General features: G+C 43.8%; 1 protein-coding gene across 1 annotated transcript in view; it reads left to right on the plus strand.

Annotated features, from left to right (window-relative positions):
* The first annotated feature begins 13,555 nt into the window (after positions 1-13,555).
* The window catches only part of LOC124593917 (cytochrome P450 6k1-like), a 97,598-nt gene continuing 90,790 nt past the window's right edge, over positions 13,556-20,363 (plus strand). The window contains exon 1 of the mRNA XM_047132267.1: positions 13,556-13,881. Coding sequence (XP_046988223.1) covers positions 13,556-13,881 — 326 coding nt within the window. The remainder of the gene's footprint in view (positions 13,882-20,363) is intronic.

Genomic DNA, 20,363 nt, shown 5'->3' on the forward strand with positions numbered 1-20,363 from the left:
TAAATTTATTTCCATCTGGATAGCTCATTCACTTCAACGCACGTCATAAAGACTGTTCATCGCAAGTAAAAATAATGGTGTTCCCAGTACAGCTTTGACGTGCCTTTCAGGTCTACGTCTTTCATATACTTTTAAAGCAATTGCCACGATTACAGGAAAAAAAAACAGAATAAGATTTCAACCAAATGTTTCGAAACGGATGTAAGTTATTTCGCTCGTTTTGATGCACGCGGATAACTCCCTGCGATCTTAGGTTACGCGTTGTTGTCAATCGCAAAACATTCTCTTAACTATTCTGTTACGGTTGTGATTGAGTTAATATCCTACATGTCTGCCTTGAGAGATAGGCTGTATTCTTGATTCAATATGTCACGTAAATTCTTCGCACAAACGGGAGCATTACAGTATTTAACCTAACAATTGGTTTGAACACTGGAATACTTCAAAAAAGATATGTATGCCACTGGGCACCTCAGAGTCTCACGTACGCAGCCAGTTATAGCGGTGGATTGTGCGGGAGGGGAGCCGGCCGGAGTGGCCGAGCGGTTCTAGGCGCTACAGTCTGGAACCGAGCGACCGCTACGGTCGCAGGTTCGAATCCTGCCTCGGGCATGGATGTGTGTGATGTCCTGATGTTAATTAGGTTTAAGTAGTTCTAAGTTCTAGGGGACTGATGACCACAGCAGTTACGTCCCATAGTGCTCAGAGCCATTTGAACTATTTTTTTTGAGGGAGGGGAGGAGGGGGGGCGGAGCTACTGCTTAACGTGGACACTGAACCACGGCGTTTATCTTATCACACACTGCCAGACTATAAAGAAGTGATAAGAATTTGATAAAAATCCTAGGACAGCCGGGGAATCGAACACGAGACTTTTAGCATTTTTTCGGGGAATCGATCATGAGATTTTTGGGTTAGCTGTTTGTCACTTTACTACCTTTTTTTAAGTTAAAGAAATTATAAGTGCAACAGTAAAATTCCTGGACCGATCGGTTATCAAACACGCGACTTTTCTTCTTTTTTTAAAAAAATTATTTCATTCTTTTTTATCTCTTCGATCCGTCTTCGTTGGCATTTGTTTTACTTGCTAAGATACTTAAACCGTGAAAAGCGATAACTATCAAATGGTAAATCGAAATTAGGATAACGAAAGAAAGATGTCTTTGCTTCATTTAAGTAGAGTAAAGGGCATTTCTCGCCACCTTAAATAATAATTACAAAGTTAAATTAAGCAAGGTCCTACTTCTTAATACCTAAATCACCTTCAGCGATCTGATCTAGTTTCCTCATTATAGGGAGGAAAAAATATTTAAAAATTCCTCACGTATAACAGTTCTTTTTCGAAAAAATACTTCGTTTCCGGTAAAACATCTTCTTCGAAACCCAGTATCTCTAGATTTTTCTTTACCTTTCATTTCATTTGTATCTGTTAAATTAGTATAATAAACTCACTGTCAGAACAGCTGACCTTTTTTCTGTGGTGCTGTGCAATGAAGAACTACCAACAGTCATCGAGACTGATTACGACTCGTTTATTGATTACGTAGCAGATATAATTCGCTACGAGCTAGTAAATATTAGTTTTAAATCTACCTTGCCCATTGCTAAATTTCTGCTGTCTCTCAGTACATCTGTTGGTGCTGTACCGAGCTGGATGGTTGGTTGTGTTGGGGAGGGTACGAAACAGCGAGGATATCGGTCCCATCGGATTAGGGAAGGATGGGGAAGGAAGTTGTCCCTGCCCTCTGAAAGCAATCAACCCGGAATTTGCGTGAAGTGATTTAGGGAAATCATGGAAAACATAGATCGGGATGGCCGGACGCGGGTTTGTACTGTCGTCCTCCCGAATGTGAGTACAGTGTACTACCTAGTTCGGTGTACCGAGTTGGCTCGATTATATCCTGTAGACAGTGGGGAGGGGCACAGTGCTACAGAGAGTGACAATTTGCTGTTTATTGCGATCTTCTGACGCGTTACCGCATACCAACTAGACGTGATTGTAACGGAGCTTTTACACCTGTGCGCCTGTAGCTTGCCCCACACGTAAACAGAGGCTCCCAGTGTGAGCACAGGTGTGGATGGAATCACTAGCACCCACGTGCCGTGTAGGGAGGATTAAGCTACACGAGTGCCTCAGCTCACGTGTGGGGCATACACTGTGGCACGGAGACTAGGCCTAAGGCGGACAGGTGCAAACACCTTTAGGCTGATTAGCGGGTTTTATGTGCTTGACCATCTTTTCTTTCAACTTCTCGTGAAGTGTCCAGTCTCTATTTTGCTCTTACATTGCTTTTTGGATGAGACAGTATAACTTCGTGGTCGTTACGTTTTGTTTAGCTGTGCCTTGAATGTAGTCGTGTTCAACAAAGAAAAGTCGAAAGACGAAGGATGGGGCTGATGCCAACTACGTCGATTGGTGATTCTTGGCTCTGAGGCTGGGATTTAGCTGTGTCTCGGCGACGAATTAAAATGTTTCTTACAGAGATGGCAATACCTTTTCGCCCTGATATCGACGAAATTGAAACCTCCACTCTTTTAGACCATTTGTTATGTGTTGTGCGGGACTTAGAAGATTTATCCGTTCCGTACGAACAGTTATATTGCCTTTTAATTTTTGCTGGCTTTTACATTTAGGGTTAGAAGCATATGGGTGATGTAGCATACTTTCGGTAATACTAGGTTGTTTGTACACAAAAGCCTTTACAGCATGTTGGAAAAATTGGAAATTTGTGGTAAGGACTATGGGACCAAACTGCTGAGGTCATCGGTCCCTAGGCTTACGCACTACTTAATCTTAAACTAACTTACACAAAGGACAACACACACACACCCATGCCCGAGGGAGGACTCGAACCTCCGACGGGGGGAGCCGCGCGAACCGTGACAAGACGCCCCAAACCACGCGGTTACCACGCGTGGCTATCATGTTGAGTTCTCGATATCTGTATGCTTCTATTCTCTATTTTATGGCTTGGTGAGCTGCTTTCCAGTTTACCACAGAGTCGCTGACTCATATAAGAATACTCGTATACAGTGGTGGTGGATATTTGGTGAGGCGTAGGAAATGGAGGAGATAAATTTCGGTTCCTTAACTGGATTCTGCGAAAATGCAATCGGTTTAAAAATATACTATTTAGCAAACACTTGTGCGATCCATCCTAGCAAATTACTTAAGTATGTGGAACCCTCACCTACTACGGCATACAGAATGTGTGCGAAGAGGGACAGCACGATTGGTTTGTTTCACCTCTCGGAGGGCACCACAGAGATGCTGGAAGACCTGAACTGGCAGGCGTTTGAAGACAGGCGGTAACTATCCCAAATCACCAGGCTCCCTTAACACTGGTTCTTATCTCTGAGGTCTTTACGGGAGCGATAAGTGGGAGACTAGTGAATTCATTAAATCCTCCCTTAATACTGGTTCCTGGAACTTTGTAATTATGCTTCCGCAGGAGCCTGATTGCAAAGTTTCAGGAACCGGTACTAAGGGAGGATTTAATCAATACACTACTCTCCCACTTATCGCTCCCGTAAAGGCCGCAGAGATAAGAACAGATTAATTAGTTTCCTCAAATGGTTCAAATGGCTCTGAGCACTATGGGACTTAATTTCTGAGGTCATCAGTCCCCTAGAACTTACAACTACTTAAACCTAACTAACCTAAGGACAGCACACACATCCATGCCCGAGGCAGGATTCGAAGCTGAGGCCGTAGCGGTCGCGCGGTTCCAGACTGTAGCGCCTAGAACCGTTCGGCCACTCCGGCCGGCTAGTTTCCTCACAAAGACTTTTAAGCTGTCATCCTCACCACATTCTCTATACGAATAAGTGATAGATTAGGGCCGGCCGAGGTGCCCGAGCGGTTCTAGGCGCTACAGTCTGGAACCGCGCGACCGCTACGGTCGCAGGTTCGAATCCTGCCTCGGGCATGGATGTGTGTGATGTCCTTAGGTTAGTTAGGTTTAAGTAGTTCTAAGTTATAGGGGACTGATGACCTCAGAAGTTATGTCCCATAGTGCTCAGAGCCATTTTTTTGATAGATTAGGAAGAAACCTTGCCATATACTTCACACTGTTATGCAGAGTATGAATGTAAATACAGATTTGTCATACACATAAGTACTAAAACGAAAACGCTAAATTTCAGTTACACGACAAATTAAACAAATCTAAAGGATGTAAAGTCAACTAAATACTTAGGTACTACAATTACGAATAACTTATGTTGGAACGATGGCATAGATAATGTGGGGAACGCAAACTGAAGATGGTGAATTTTTGACACAACATTTAGAAAACAGAGTTTAAATAGGCGTGAAATCTTAACCCACGCACAGGATTATTATAGTAATTTATATTGGAAACTATAGTTCGATGAACATCTTTGTGAATAAGATTGTCGGCCGAATGGCGCAGCTTGCTGAATATTTGCGATTCGATTCAAAACTTCCTTGCAGACAGACTTCAACGTGTCGCTCTTAAAGGAATAAAATCCCACTCGCCATTCGCGAATGGAACAGGTGAGGGAGGGAGGGGGAGGGGGGAATCAGTTAGTGATACCAGAAGTACCCTCCGCCACACACAGTCAGGTGGCTTGCGCAGTATTGATGTAGACGTAGAATGGAAGAGCGAACCTTGATGCACCCTTTAACGAAGATACAGTTAAAGAATCTGTTAAAAAAGCTGTCTGGACCCTTTCTGAATTATACGAACATTACTGGGACCTTCTGGCACCCACGCTCCCTGAAATGTCTTGGAATGTCGGAGACATACCTCTCGCATTCGGAGATGATGTCATCGTGTCACTACCTAAAACGGACAACAGGAAGAATGTTTATTAAATGAGTACCATTCCTCTCTTAATGCTAAAGCCGGCCGGTGTGGCCGTGCGGTTCTAGGCGCTTCAGTTTGGAACCGCGTGACCGCTACGGTCGCAGGTTCGAATCCTGCCTCGGGCATGGATGTGTGTGATGTCCTTAGGTTAGTGAGGTTTAAGTAGTTCTAAGTTCTAGGGGACTGATGACCACAGATGTTAAGTCCCGTAGTGCTCAGAGCCATTTGAACCATTTGAACTCTTAATGCTAACTAGAAGATCATGACTTGGGGGCTTCAACTGCGAATGTAACCAGTTTTAAACATGAACTTTTAGGCGGGTGCGAATACAACGGTCTCCCTCAGTAATATCTGCCGCCTGCGATTTCGACGACATAATTTATGCCTTTGCATAGAGCAGAGCTTGCCATGTCGTATTTTTATGCTTTGACAAGGCATATGACTTCATTAGTTATGACTGTCTCTACAAAATCATGTAGAAAATGGGATGTATTGCACCTGTGATGAAACTAATTAAAGGGCTCATTGCGGATACTAAGTGAGCAGGCGTTCAATTCAGTAAGGATGCACAGCGTCGGTGGTTCTGTGTGCGAGTGCTGCAGAGTCCCTGCTAAAAACTTCAACACTGCAACATTGCTGTGGCCATAGGAAACCCCACAACAAACACCATAGGAAACCCGACAGCACACGCCGATTATATGTGTGTTGCCATATCATCGTCGGAAGATCTCCTCTTGGCGAGACGCATCATCAATGACTTTTCTGTAGGAACGGATGCTCAGCTAAATAAAATAAAAACCTCCCTATTGCGCGTCGGTAATGGCTCGGTGACACAAGATATTATGAAGAAATCAGCTTTTACAAAATCCTCGGATATATCTGAAGATAATACCCCACAAACCGACGACGTGAAATTGGACGGACATGCTAAACAAAATTAGACTTAACATCGAATTGTAATTGGACAGACAAATGAGTCTGTAACAAAAAGAGCAAACACTCAAAATCTCGGTATTCGACGCAGATCGTCCAGCACCTATTCCCATAGAAAAAACATCCAACGAGAGCCATTTTTTATCATGAGCGGAAATATTTTTAATGTGCGTTACGACACCTTAACAGCGCCAAACAGGTGGCGTGGCGTAGAGCTTACGGATTTTAGACAAGAACACAAATCTCTCTCGATCAACGGCAAAACCATAGGAAACGGCAACTATAATATTATTGAGACCTTAATCAACAGACGGGAGCCAATAAACATGGAGCTACGGGCCGACATTACACCGATACCAAGAACTTTAAGACTTATTAAACCATACTTTCTCGCATTCAGCACAATTTTCACTGGTGAAATACTAGGTCTCTTCGATACGGTAATTTACAGGTCCAGCTACAGAACCGCATCTGACATCTCGTCTTACATTCGTAGGAGATTACGATAAAAAACTGCACAATCCCAAATTGCGACGACATACTGGAAATAAGGCCGCAGGAGATACGATACCCAAGATGCAAAATAAATAAATAAATAAAATAAATTAATTAATTGGGTGGTGTGACACACGACTACATACGTAACTCACAATGGACTATCCGTTTTCAATGAATATTATTCATAAACAGAATTAGAATACCAAGTAAGAAGACTCCATATGAACTACGCAGAATTTGTCACAAAAAATATTTAGTTCTTGTGGCATGGCACGTTCCGGAACTAACCAAATCATTTATATAAGGAATGGCAATTTTTGATTTTCGACCCCCTCCTGGATAAATTTCTGGGAACGCATGTAACTTCAACGTAACTAGGGCAAAAATAGGCCAGTGGAGTGGTGGAGTCACCACTCTCAGCCCCTGCCCATTATACGTAACTTCAAATGGTTCAAATGGCTCTGAGCACTATGGGACTCAACTGCTGAGGTCATTAGTCCCCTAGAACTTAGAACTAGTTAAACCTAACTAACCTAAGGACATCACAAACATCCATGCCCGAGGCAGGATTCGAACCTGCGACCGTAGCGGTCTTGCGGTTCCCGACTGCAGCGCCTTTAACCGCACGGCCACTTCGGCCGGCTACGTAACTTCAGATCAATATCTTATACATCATATTGTTACTATCATGTAGTTTATTGCAAATTTACAAACAATGGGACATTTTAGAAAAGAAAAAAATGAAGCAATTGTCCGTTTAGACTAATATTCCAAAGTGCCAACGTTTAATTCGTGTAATGGAAGAAACACGAGACAAAGCAAATTTCTGTCCTGTATTAGTGTACGATATTAACATTTTCATGTACAACAATTTTTAAAGTGTTCAAGTCCAGGATGAAATATCAACCCCGCCCTATAGCTCTCATTTACCCGCACTATCCACTGCAGCTAGACGGCGGCTCACGTCGAATGCGGTCGCCCTCGGACCTTAGCGCTCGGAGACAGTGGCTAAGTGTGTATGAATAATTGTTGTTGTTGTATGGGTTTTCTATTTGTGAAGAAGGACGTCGACCGAAAGCTTAAATATTTCTAGTGTTCTTTTTCACTGTGCCTGTCTGCGACTCACCGTCTCGTCTATATGTTGAATAACAATCTGTCAATTCCAAATTGTAAAGTTGTTTAGAGATATTCGTTCTACGTAATAAAAAAGGGAGACAGGTAGCAAAATCTTTGACTGCAATTGCTTACAGTTCGGTACCCGACACATATATCATTCAGAAGTATCAGCACCTGCGAAAGAAGCCGAGCGGTTCTAGGCGCTTCAGTCCGGAACCGCACTGTTGCTACGGTCGTAGGTTCGAATCCTGCCTCGGGCATGGATGTATGTGATGCCCGTAGGTTAATTAGCTTTAATTAGTTCTAAGTCTAGGGGACTGATGACCTCAGATGTTAAGTCTCATAGTGTTTAGAGCCATTTGAACCACCTGCGTAAGAGAGTCATCATGTTTGGTTTTTGCGCTCTAATGAAAACACACACACACACATACACACAATAACAGGGCCCTACACAACCAAACAGAAGAATTTAACACACAGACAGAAACACACAGCTCACAGCCGGACAAGAATCCACAAACAAAACAAAAAAGATAACATTTTAAAAGAAACAGGGACCGCAAATACGACTCCGAAGGGACAACTCGTCACAGACACAGCTAAGAACACGGGGCACACCCAAAGATAAATTCAACGGATCAGGCATATACTAATTATCATTCACCTCTTGTCAGTCAATCCATAGAACAGACATGCAGGAATTTTAAAACAAGATTTTCTGAAGATGGCAGGGCCCCAAAAAGTAGTTCATAGAAGGCATTTGCCGACCGCTTGGAAGCTTACAGCAACAACAGCGCAAATATAATTAATATAGACCACCTTAAAACACTAAAATTCAGTCACAGCTTGCATAAAAAAATACCTAACCACACAGGAAAATTCCTGATACAGAAGACAATAACAGACTACACTGACGAAAATTAATCGCAACACCAAAAAATAATTAACGTACAGTAACGAAATTTCAGTGATACATTTGTCTAGGTAACTCCCGTTACAAAATGCTACACGTTTGCGTTTGTCATCAGGACCCAAAGCTTGTAACAGCTGTAACTTGTACGGTTTCATAACCAGCCGACGTCTCAAAACACGCCAAACTGTTGTCGTAGGCAGTTGTAACTGCCGACTGGCCGACGAGTTGATTTTGAAGGACTACGTTGGAAAGCAGTTTCAATTCGTGCAACATTTCCTTCAGGAACACGAGGGCGGCCAGGACTCTTTCCTTTACATAGACATCCTGTATCTGGAAACTGTCGATACCATCTGCGAATGTTCCACCCTTTCGGAGGATCAATTTGGTATCTGAACCTGAAACGTCTTTGCGCTGTAATCACGGAATTGTACTTCGCAAACTCGAGAACACAAAATGATTTCTGCTGCGGAGTAGACATTTTGGACATATGATGGTTACCAAGCAAAACACCAGACAATTGACATCTAGCGGCTGTTAATATAAACTAGACTATCTATTCGTTTCTCCAATAGCCGAGTCAAAGCGCAGCGATCGATAGTTTGGACAAAGTAATACTTTGTGATACGTATCATGTTTTTGAAACACCCTGTAGATGGACCTGAACTCCCGTAAGAGAATGCCGTAAACAGCGTCAATCCACCAGACGTCAAATATCCGACAGAATATGCCATTTAAATCTACATCTACAGCAGACCACTGTGAATTGTATGGCACAGGGTCCTTCCCATTGTACCAGTAATTAGGGCTCTTTCTCGTTTCATTCACGTATGGAGCGCAGGAAGGATGATTGTTTAAATGCATCTGTGTGTGGGGTGATTAATCCAATCTTATAGTCACTATGCCTAAGCGAGTCGTATATGGGGATTTTTAGTGTATTTCTAGATTCATCATTTATAGCTGGTTCTTGAAGCTTTTGAAGTAGGCTTTTCCGGGGTAGTTGGCGTCTACCTTCAAGTGTCTGTCAGTTTTAATGTTTCCTACATCTCTGAGACGATCTCCCACGTGTCAGATAAATCTGTGACCATCCGTGCTGCTCTTCTCTGTAAACATTCAGTATTCCCCATTAGTCGTATTAAATAGGGTCCAACACACATGACCAATATTCTACAGTAGGATGGATCTCACGAATGATTTGTAAGTAGGTTGATTTCACTAGCTTTATATTCTACATATGACCCAAAGTCTGCAGTCTGCTGTAACTACGTCTGAGCCTCCGTGATCGTTCCATCTCATATTCCTACAATCAATTACAAAAATGGTTCAAATGGCTCTGAGCACTATGGGATTTAACTTCTGAGGTCGTTAGTCCCCTAGAACTTAGAACTACTTAAACCTAACTAACCGGCCGGCCGAAGTGGCCGTGCGGTTAAAGGCGCTGCAGTCTGGAACCGCAAGACCGCTACGGTCGCAGGTTCGAATCCTGCCTCGGGAATGGATGTTTGTGATGTCCTTAGGTTAGTTAGGTTTAACTAGTTCTAAGTTCTAGGGGACTAATGACCTCAGCAGTTGAGTCCCATAGTGCTCAGAGCCATTTGAACCGTTTGAACCTAACTAACCTAAGGACATCACACACATTCATCTCCGAGACAGGATTCGAACCTGCGACCGTAGCGGTCGCACGGTTCCAGACTGAAGCGCCTAGAGCGGCTCGGCCACTCCGGCCGGTAATCAATTACATTCAGGTATTTCTGTGAGTTCACCGATTTCAACTGTGCACTGTTAACACCACAGCCATAGGATACTATCCAGACTATCCAGCATGAATTTTCACTCTGCAGCGGAGTGGGCGCTGATTTGAGTCTTTTGTGGCAAATAAGAATTGTGTGGCGCACCAGGACCCGGACCTGTGACTTTTGCCTTTCGCGGGCAAGTACTCTGCTAACTGAACTACGCAGGCACAACTCACGACCTGTCCTCACAGCTCAGTTTCCACCAGTACCTCACCTTATACCTCTCGAATTTCACGGAACTTCTCCTGGGTACCTTCCGGGTAAAGAAAGAGAGAAGGAACGGGTACTGAGGAGACATGTTTTAGCCACCTCCTGCGGAATTGTATCTAGAATGAATTTTCACTCTGCAACAGAGTTTGCGCCATTTTAAATCTTTCGCGGCAGTTTTTTTTCCGTGCACAATTTTTACAATTTTTACATATCTGAACTTTTGAGGTAAATTGCCAATCCTTGCACCACTTTAAAATCTGATGAAGATACGACAGAATGTGCAGCTTCTTTCAGACAGTACTTCTTGAGACAACTGCATCATCAGCGAAAATCATGTTGTTTACTATCAATATTGTCTGAAAGGTCATTAATATATAACAGTAACAGCAAGAGTTCCAACACACTTCCCTTGTGCAAAGGAAATTAGGCGCACATCTGTCGATGAATCTGCATTCAAGACAATATGCTACGTCCTCCCTACCAGTAAATTCTTAATTTAGTGACAAATTTCGCCTTATACCCCATACGATCGCACTTTTGTTAAAACCTGTAGGTGTGGTAATGACAAGGGGAGGCCACAACGTTGGGATTGCAGATTTTCTTCGAACTTTGTACAAATTTTGTGGACAATGAAAACAACATAATGCACAAGTTGTAAGGTGCATAACTCTGTCAGTTCCGATAAAATCGCAAGAGAAGTTTTACGCGTCTCTTAAGTGCCTTATGTAACCGTGCCTAACTTTCTGACGTTAGACTTAATTTTGGTCAAGTGGTTAGCGTTCGAGCTACGTAAGACAAACCCGTATGAAGTTTTTGTATGCCCATCCTCTTGGCAGGAAGTGTATGGGACGACGGCCGTTTACTATTGTGACAAAATGAAACACCTAAAGCCGTCCTTATGATTTGATATTATTTTGTTTCAACCAGTTTCAGCGCTTCAGTGCGCCATCTTCAGGCTGTAGTTGATGTGGAGCGGGTTGATATGATCCCTATATATATCGCATCAGTTGCCAGCGTAACTGGACACGCAGATGATGTGTCAGCACTCGAACCATCAACTGCCAGTTGGCACTTGGTTCCCGGCCGGGTCGCGCATCTTCTCCGCCCGGGGACTGAGTGTTTGTGTTATACTCATCACCTCATCGTCGTTCGGTTAGCGCCGAGACTGGAAATGGAAAGATCTGGAACTTGTACGGCGCTGATGACTACGATGTTGAGTGCCCCACAACCGAACATCATCATGACCAGTGTATTTACATGAAGTTTCAGTAAATGTTATCCCATGTTTGACAACTACCATCGTGCAACGTGTGATGTCGAGAGCACATCCGACGAGTAATCGTACATTACTGTTGTGACCTACAACATTACTGATTGTGAACAGCCGGCCGCTGTGACAGAGCGGTTCTAGGCGCTTCAGGCCGGAACCGCACGACTGCTACGGTCACAGGTTCGAATCCTGCCTCGGGCATGGATGTGTGTGATGTCCTTAGGTTAGTTAGGTTTAAGAAGTTCTAAGTTCTAGGGGACGGATGAACTCAGATGTTAAGTCCCATAGTGCTCAGCATCATTTTTGATTGTGAACAACGTCATTAGCATTATTATTTATAGAGGTTTGACTTGAGCTTTCCAAACCTGTCCCTCGTCCTTGAAAATTTAACTGGAAACAGTAAAAAGTCAATATTCACTACAACTTCATGAAAATGCACGTGTTTTTTTTCATTATATTACCTCTCAGATGCCATATAAATTAAATAATGGGACCTGTGATGAAAAAAATACAGTTTAAAAAGTCAACATAGCTAGGATTCTAACCCTTGCCTCCTCCACAATCCTCTTGCAAAGTGCGAAAATTAACCACTTCCTTTCTTTTTTTAATCTCATTTTGTTCGTTATTGTTTGTTGTATTTGTGCGGAGCGGACGTCGCGGACATTTCATGACACTCCTTCAAGTTCACCGTTGATCCATTCACTGAGGTTTTTTATTGCAGAGGGCATCTAACCCTCTGACCGAACAAGCTTTTTTATCTCATTTTGTTCGTCAGGGGTCGCTGTATTTGTTTGGGGCGGACTTCCGATGACATCCGTTCAGGTTCTTCATTGATCCATTCACTTTTATTATTATTATTATTATTATTACAGATGGCAGCTAACCCTCTGACCGAACACGCTGATCTATCGTGCCTGCCTTGGCTACAGTCACGTCCTCCGGAAGACACCTTCGCACAGTTACATGAGTTACATAATAAACACGAAAACTTCTCTTTCGATTTTCTTCAGAGTAGTAGTGTACCTCCCAACGTCGTTGCCTCCCCTTGTGAGTCAAATGCTTTTCGGAAATCGAGAAAAACCGCATCTGCATGACTGCCTCGATCCATAACTCTTAGGAGATCATGTGAGAAAAGTGCGATTTGTTTGTCAGGCAGGTCATTCTGTTCGAGATACGTCAAAAAAAAAATGGCACTAAGCACTATGGGACTTATCATCTGACGTCAGCAGTCCCCTAGACTTAGAACTACTTAAACTTAAATAACCTAATGACATCACACACATCCAAGCCCGAGGCAGGATTAGAACCTGCGACCGTAGCAGCAGCGCGGTTCCGGACTGAAGCTCTTAGAACCGCTCGGTCACAACGGTCGGCCGAGATACGTCATTGAGTGTGAGTTCAGAATATAAAGCGCTATTCGCGCGTAAGCTTCAATTACATTTTTTCCAAAGTCCCTACGACCGTGTACTTTCCAACCATATGATTTCAAAGATCCTTGATAGCGTCCTACGTCGGTGCTCGTTAAGCGACTACACAAGGTCATCCAGAGTGGGACTGCGCCGCCTCTCGCGTGCGTCATAGCATCGAGTAAATAGGCGCAAGTAGCCGACACTTGTAAAGGAGGCGAGCAGTTGGCTGGTGGACATGCGTGCAGTCTACCCGGCGAGCAGCTGTGCGCGGTACGCAAATCACACTTCCTGCTCAGTCGAATAGTGCCGCTGACTCGTAGATGGAGAGTGGTCGCGTTGGGAAGTGGCTGACCGCGTTGTGCTACGAGAACTTTCCGGGACGTTTCCGTGCTTCATTCAGTATAACAAAACCTTCGCTACGAACAGCTTCACGGAAGCATGACATCATGCACATCAGTGACACCCAGGCTTTGTCAGAAGTCGCGTGTGACGGACAAATATTGTGTTTTCTCCTCGCCGGTAGCGTGTGACACTCTAAATTCGAGATCCAGTGCAGTGCGACGAAAAAAACATTCAGCACGAGAATGTTGAGTGCTGTAATTGTTACTTGGGTGAGCTTGGCGCTTGTAGCCGCCGTCGCTGCCCTCTCTTACGCTTACCTCTGGTCGGTGAACAACTACTGGAAGAGACTCGGAGTGCCGGGCACGCGCCCCGAGCTGTTCTTCGGAGACACCCGTCGTGTTCTCTTCGCCACGGAGTCGTTCTCTGCTATGCTGCAGACGCTGTACCACCAGCTGGACGGAAAGCCATTTGGTGGATTTTACATGATGATGACGCCGTGTATTATCTTGAGAGACGTCAGTCTCATCAACCGGATTCTCGTTACTGATTTCTCGCATTTCAGTGACAGGTGAGTAAAATTTTACTTCTGCACATCGCGTTCAGTGGACATAAACATTACTTTCCTACTCCTCCTTTGCTGAATCGGTTGGAAGTAGCGTGGTTGCCAGCAGTATCGATGGTAGCAGACCTACAGTCTTTTCTGCCTACTCCTTCATAGCCGTCACAATTTGAGCTATGTGCTTCAGTTTTTAACTTTCTCTGGTTCTTTTTCCACCAACATTGGTTTTAGAATCATTGGTTCGATGCGGCCCACCAGCTATTCGTCTCTTGTGCTATCCTCTTCATCTCGAAGTATCACGTGCACCTTGCCTCCTCAATTATTTGCTGGACGTGTTAAAATCTGTCTTCCCTTGCAATTTTTAGTTTCTATAGCTCCCTCTTGTACCATCGAAGTAATATGCTGATGTCTTAACACACGTCCCGTCATCAAGTCGCTTCTTCTTGTCAGTGTTTTCAACAAGTTTCTTCCTTCGCCGATTCTGCGAGGAACCTCTTCATTCATTATCCATTCAGTTAACTTTCAACATCCTTCCGTAACACTACATCTCAAACGCTTCGTTTTCTTTTCCGGTAGTATTGCAAACCTAATTTGAAAAGAAAGAAAAAATACACATTAGTAATGTACCTCAAAGGCTTAAAAAAGTAACAACACAATATCTAAAGTAGACTGTTTTAAATAACTACGAAATTGGACATGAAACAATGAAGGAAAAGACAGCAATAGAAACCAGATTAGATTTTCCGGTTTTCCTACAATCCTTGATTAAATACTACACAGTACTGTGCTCCTAACTTAAATACTCAAAAATGTTTTCTGCACATTAAGGCCTATATTTGATAATAGAAGACTTCTTTTGACTGGTGATGTCCTATTTGCCTGTGCAAACCGCTTTTTTAGTCCTCTTTGATTCGTCCCATCCAAGATAACTGAATTCCTTAACTTCGTCTAGTTTGAGGTTCCCGGTTAATGTTAAGTTCATCGCTGGTCTCATTTCTGCTACTCCTCATTACTTTTGCCTTTTTCAAGTTTACTCTCAATCCGTACTCTACAGTCATTAAGCTGTTCTTTCCGTTTAGTATATTCAATAATTCTTCTTCACTTTCATTGATGATAGCAATGCCTTCAACAAATCTTATCATTGATATCCTTTCGGTCTGCATTTTAATCTCACTTTTGAATCCCCCTTTTATTTCAGTCATTACTACCTCGATGTGTAGACTGAAGCAGCGAAAGACTGCATCCTTGTCCTACACCCTTTTTAATGCGCGTGCTTCGTTTTCGATCTTCCAGCCTCATTGTTTCCTCTTGGTTCTTGTAGGTATTGTGTATACTTGTTGTGTATGACCCGTCTTTCTCTGCAGCTTATTCCTATTTTTCTCAGAACTTCGAACATCTTACACCATTTCACACTACGCTCTCGAACTCTTTTTCAAGGTCGACAATTCCTATGAATGTATTTTGATTTTTCTTCAGCCTTGCTTCCATTACCAAACGCAAAATGAGAACTGCCTCTCTGGTGCCTTCACTTTTCTTAAAGCAAAACTAATCGTTATGTAACATCCGCCGGTCGCGGTGGCTGAGCGGTTCTAGGCGCTACAGTCTGGAACCGCGCGACCGCTATGGTCGCAGGTTCGAATCCTGCCTCGAGCATGGATGTGTGTGATGTTCTTAGGTTAGTTAGATTTAAGTAGTTCAAGTTATAGGGGACTGATGACCTGATGACCTCTGAAGTTAAGTGCCATGATGCTCAGAGCCATTTGAACCATGTAACATCCTCAATTTTATTTTCTATTTTTCTATATATTGCTACTGTCAGTAGGTAACATGCATGAGCTTTTAAGTTCATTGTACGGCAGTTTTCGCACTTACACACTCTTGCTATTCTCGGTATTGTGTCTCACAGACTCCAGAAACCAACTTGAATAGTCATTTATTCGCCACTTCCGGCAATGACTTCAGAAATTCCGAAGGAATGTTATCTGTCCCTTCATAATTATTTCTTTGCAAGTCTTCCAGAACTCTGCTGAACTTTAACACCGAAATCTTATGTCTTCCATTCGACTCCTTTTTTTCTCTTATCACGCCGTCAGACAAGTCGGTCACCTCCACTGACGCACCTGTCAGTTTTTGAAGTTAGGTCTCCTTCTTGTCTCAGTTTTATTTGTTTAATTTATCATTTCCGTGGGTCCATGTTAGCCGAAGATAGGTCCTCGAGGAACGTGAGTGCATAGATCACAGGACGCTGAGTGATAAAACAAGAAACAATTGTGAGGCGTACACGAATCAATAACATATTACAAATAAAAGTTCTCAACTACTGTGAGCAACTACTGTACAGAATGGTACAAACTTTTCAACTTGGATTCACTTTTCACCATTCTGCTGCAAGCCTACTGAAAATGAAACCTTGGGAATATTACACATCTTTCTGTATAGTATTTAAAGAAGTGCACTGTGTAAAACTTAAGGACGAAAGTAACTTTCGCATGACGTGTACTGCCAAGTAACATAGCTCGATGAAATTTTTTCAAGAAACTTGTCTTCAATAAAAATGCACTCTTGGCTGAATTCACCCTTGAGCACGTGGGAAAGGAGTACAGTCACAACAACGTTGATCGGTGAGTCAGTACACCCACTCAATATTATGCCTCCCCACTTCGCAAGACGTGCACCACGAAAACGATCTTGTTGGGCAGTTTATCATGGTACGTCCAGAATTTTAGAACTTGGGTGCTTTGCTGGTCCAGCTGTTATGGTGTGGGGGGGGGGGGGGGGGCATAATGTTGCAAAGGGCTGACTTACCTTCAAATTTTGAACACAGCGCACACTCTAGTCATTCTAATTGCAGTAATGTGCTCGAGGAGGTCTATAGACTTGCTAGTACAGCGGACCGAAAATCCCTCGCTGTAACTACCTAAGACTTGCAAGTTCAAGAATAACGTGGTACGGGAGAACTCATTATTTCGAATTGAGGTCTTCCCTGCCCAAGTGGTTGCTAGATTGGACACAAAACAACTAAGTTTCACAGGTTTATTCCTTAAGAGCGTGTAAAAATTTAACAGGACATAGAGGATGCTCGACTGAAGAATTTGAAGTATGGAACCTGGGTTCGGAGAAACCAGCTTAGGGAGATAGTAGGAATCAAATCACATTACTGTATAATTTTTTATTTAGATTTGTTACAGTTAACAACAAATATCATCATTGACTCAATGAACGTATCATTTGTACTGTATCTTACAAAATGTGCTGCAACTGACGGCCATCAACCTCAATGCAGGCATGACATCGGCGAACAAGATTCTCACGCACCCTGACAAATATCACTGGTGTATTTCGCAGCACATCACAGGCAGCTACAGTTCTGGTAACTAATTCCATCTCCGTATCCACTGGGGTCTCCTACACAAGTGACTGTAGGTATTTTTGTGTTAGCAGAAAAGCCAACACCGTGTTACGAGGGGAGGCCGAAATGCACACGTTTTAGCTCACTCAGGCTAGCGTGAGGAGGGAAGAACTATACTGACGTGACGTCTGGAACATGGCAAGGAATGAGACTTCAGAAAGCGGACGTAATTAGTTTGATACTTAACTTTAATCCATTAATGATGAACGTCGCTCTTGACGGTACATGATTCACAATATTATCTGTTCAGAATACGTTCTTGAAGATATTACTTATAGTAACTGAATACGGCGCCTTGCTAGGTCGTAGCAAATGACGTAGCTGAAGGCTACGCTAAACTGTCGTCTCTGCAAATGAGAGCGTATGTAGGCAGTGAACCATCGCTAGCGAAGTCGGCTGTACAACTGGGGCGAGTGCTAGGGAGTCTCTCTAGACTAGACCTGCCGTGTGGCGGCGCTCGGTCTTCAATCACTGATAGTGGCGACACGCGGGTCCGACGTATACTAACGGACCGCGGCCGATTTAAAGGCTACGACCTAGCAAGTGTTGTGTCTGGCGGTGACGCCACAGGAATCCCATAGAAAATAATCAAGGGGATTCAGATCAGGTGAACTAAAAGACCATGTAATAGGATATCCCCTTCCAATACAGTTCCCGGAAATACAGCATTGAGATGGTTGCGGACATCCACACTGAAATGAGGCGGTGCACCGTCATTTTGTACCCACATCCTCTCACGAACAGTCAAGGGTACGTTCTCCAACAACTCAAGTGGAACTCTTTGCACGAACCTCAAGAACAGATGGCCATTCAGAAAGCCAGGTAGAAGATATGGCCCAATGAGATTGTCGCCTAAAATGCCGGCCCAGATATTCACAGAAAAAAAGTACTTGATGGTGTGCCTCTACTACAGCGCGAGGGTTTACCTCATTCCATACATGGCTGTTCCTGCTGTTCGAGATACCATCACGATCAAACACTGACCTAGTGCGACCCTTGGTGCAAAGTCAGGCACAAGCATTGCATGAACTCGTTGTGGCCGGCCGAAGTGGCCGTGTGGTTAAAGGCTATGCAGTCTGGAACCGCAAGACCGCTACGGCCGCAGGTTCGAATCCTGCCTCGGGCATGGATGTTTGTGATGTCCTTAGATTAGTTAGGTTTAACTAGTTCTAAGTTCTAGGGGACTAATGACCTCAGCAGTTGAGTCCCATAGTGCTCAGAGCCATTTGAACCATTTTGAACCATTTGAACTCGTTGTGGGCGATGTGGGTGTAATTGTTTTTCGTGGAGTACTCCCCACACGCTAGTATGTGCAACGCCCATTTCACGTGCAATACGACGAGTACTGCTGCAACAAGTCCAGCACCTCCTCTTCAAAATCGGGTGTGTGAGTGGTCCTCATGTCGCCGGGACCCTCGTTTCTTCTGTCCAATGAACCAGATTCCTGCATTCGTCGATCGAGAGAAATCGTTCCCTGTAAAACCTTTCAACGGCAAGAGCATTGCAACTTACTTCCTCACATACAAGGTGCATGTCAATGAGTTCTGCGAAACTGTACCGGTACTGCTCCATCGTATTGTACTGTACGTCTCTGAATGGGTCTCTCGTTGACTCATAGCACTTTCTTCCCTAGGACACTGTAAATACAACAGAGTAATGTAAACAAAACCTGGATCATAACTTCCTAGTAACCAGGCTCGTTCTCCTTGTTTCCTTAAAGGAAATAAAGAAAGTACATGTACTGGGAGATCAAAAAGTCAGTATAAATTTGAAAGGCCGCGACTTCATTTTTACGCGTGACATTGCAGGACTGCATCGAACAGCGCAGTTGGAGGAACTCCTGAAACGAGAAGATATTCGGCGAATGGACTGGCCCGCCCATTCTCCCGACTTCAGTCTTATCTAACACGTATAGGATGTGTTGGGGAGACATATTGCAGCATGTTCGCGTGCGCAAGTGATCTAACAGTTGTCAACCCCGCCGGTGGAGGAATGGAACCCCTAACAGTAAAGCTCCTTAAAAAACTTGTGGCCACAGTGAGAGCGTGTTGCTGGGCACGTATTGCCGCCGGTGGTGCTCATACATCCTATTAAGGAATATGTCCCGCCTTTTGAAATGTCCAGCGGACCATCATAAATCGCAGTGTCTTCCGTGTAATCATTGTCTTTGTATGAAAGTTTCATCTCTATTCGTTTCACTGGGTATTTCTTTCAGTAACCTTCTGCACTATACCATAGTAGTTCTTTCTTCGTGTGATCCAAGTTTCATGGAGCTACGCTACTGCCCATTAAAATTGCTACACCAAAAAATATGTATGGACAAATATATTATACTACAACTGATATGTGATTACATTTTCACGCAATTTGGGTGCATAGATCCTGAGAAATCAGTACCCATAACAACCACCTCTGGCCGTAATAACGGCCTTGATACACCTGGGCATTGAGTCAAACAGAGCTTGGATGGCGTGTACAGGTACATCTGCCCATGCAGCTTCAACACGATACCACAGTTCATCAAGAGTAGTGACTGGCGTGTTGGGACGAGCCAGTTGCTCGGCCACCATTGACCAGACGTTTTCAATTGATGAGAGATCTGGAGAATGTGCTGGCCAGGGCAGCAGTCGAACATTTTCTGTATCCAGAAAGGCCAGTACAGGACCTGCAACATGCGGTCATACATTATCCTGCTGAAGTGTAGGGTTTCGCAGGGATCGAATGAAGGGTAGAGCCACGGGTCATAATACATCTGAAATGTAACGTCCAATGTTCAGAGTGCCGTCAATGCGAAAAAGAGGTGACCGAGAGGTGTAACCAATGGCACCTCATACCAACACGCCGGGTGATACGCCAGTATGTCGATGACGAATACACGCTTCACCGCAATGTCGCCAAATACGGATGCGACCATCATGATACTGTAAACAGAACATGGATTCATCCGAAAGACTGACGTTTTGCCATTCGTGCACCCAGTTTCGTCGTTGAGTACACCATCGCAGGCGCCCCTGTCTGTGATGAAGCGTCAGAGGTAACCTCAGGCACGGTCTCCGAGCTGATAGTCCATGCTGCTGCAAAC

Source organism: Schistocerca americana, chromosome 2 (assembly GCF_021461395.2).
Source record: "Schistocerca americana isolate TAMUIC-IGC-003095 chromosome 2, iqSchAmer2.1, whole genome shotgun sequence".
In the NCBI taxonomy this organism is placed as follows: Eukaryota; Metazoa; Arthropoda; class Insecta; order Orthoptera; family Acrididae; genus Schistocerca; species Schistocerca americana.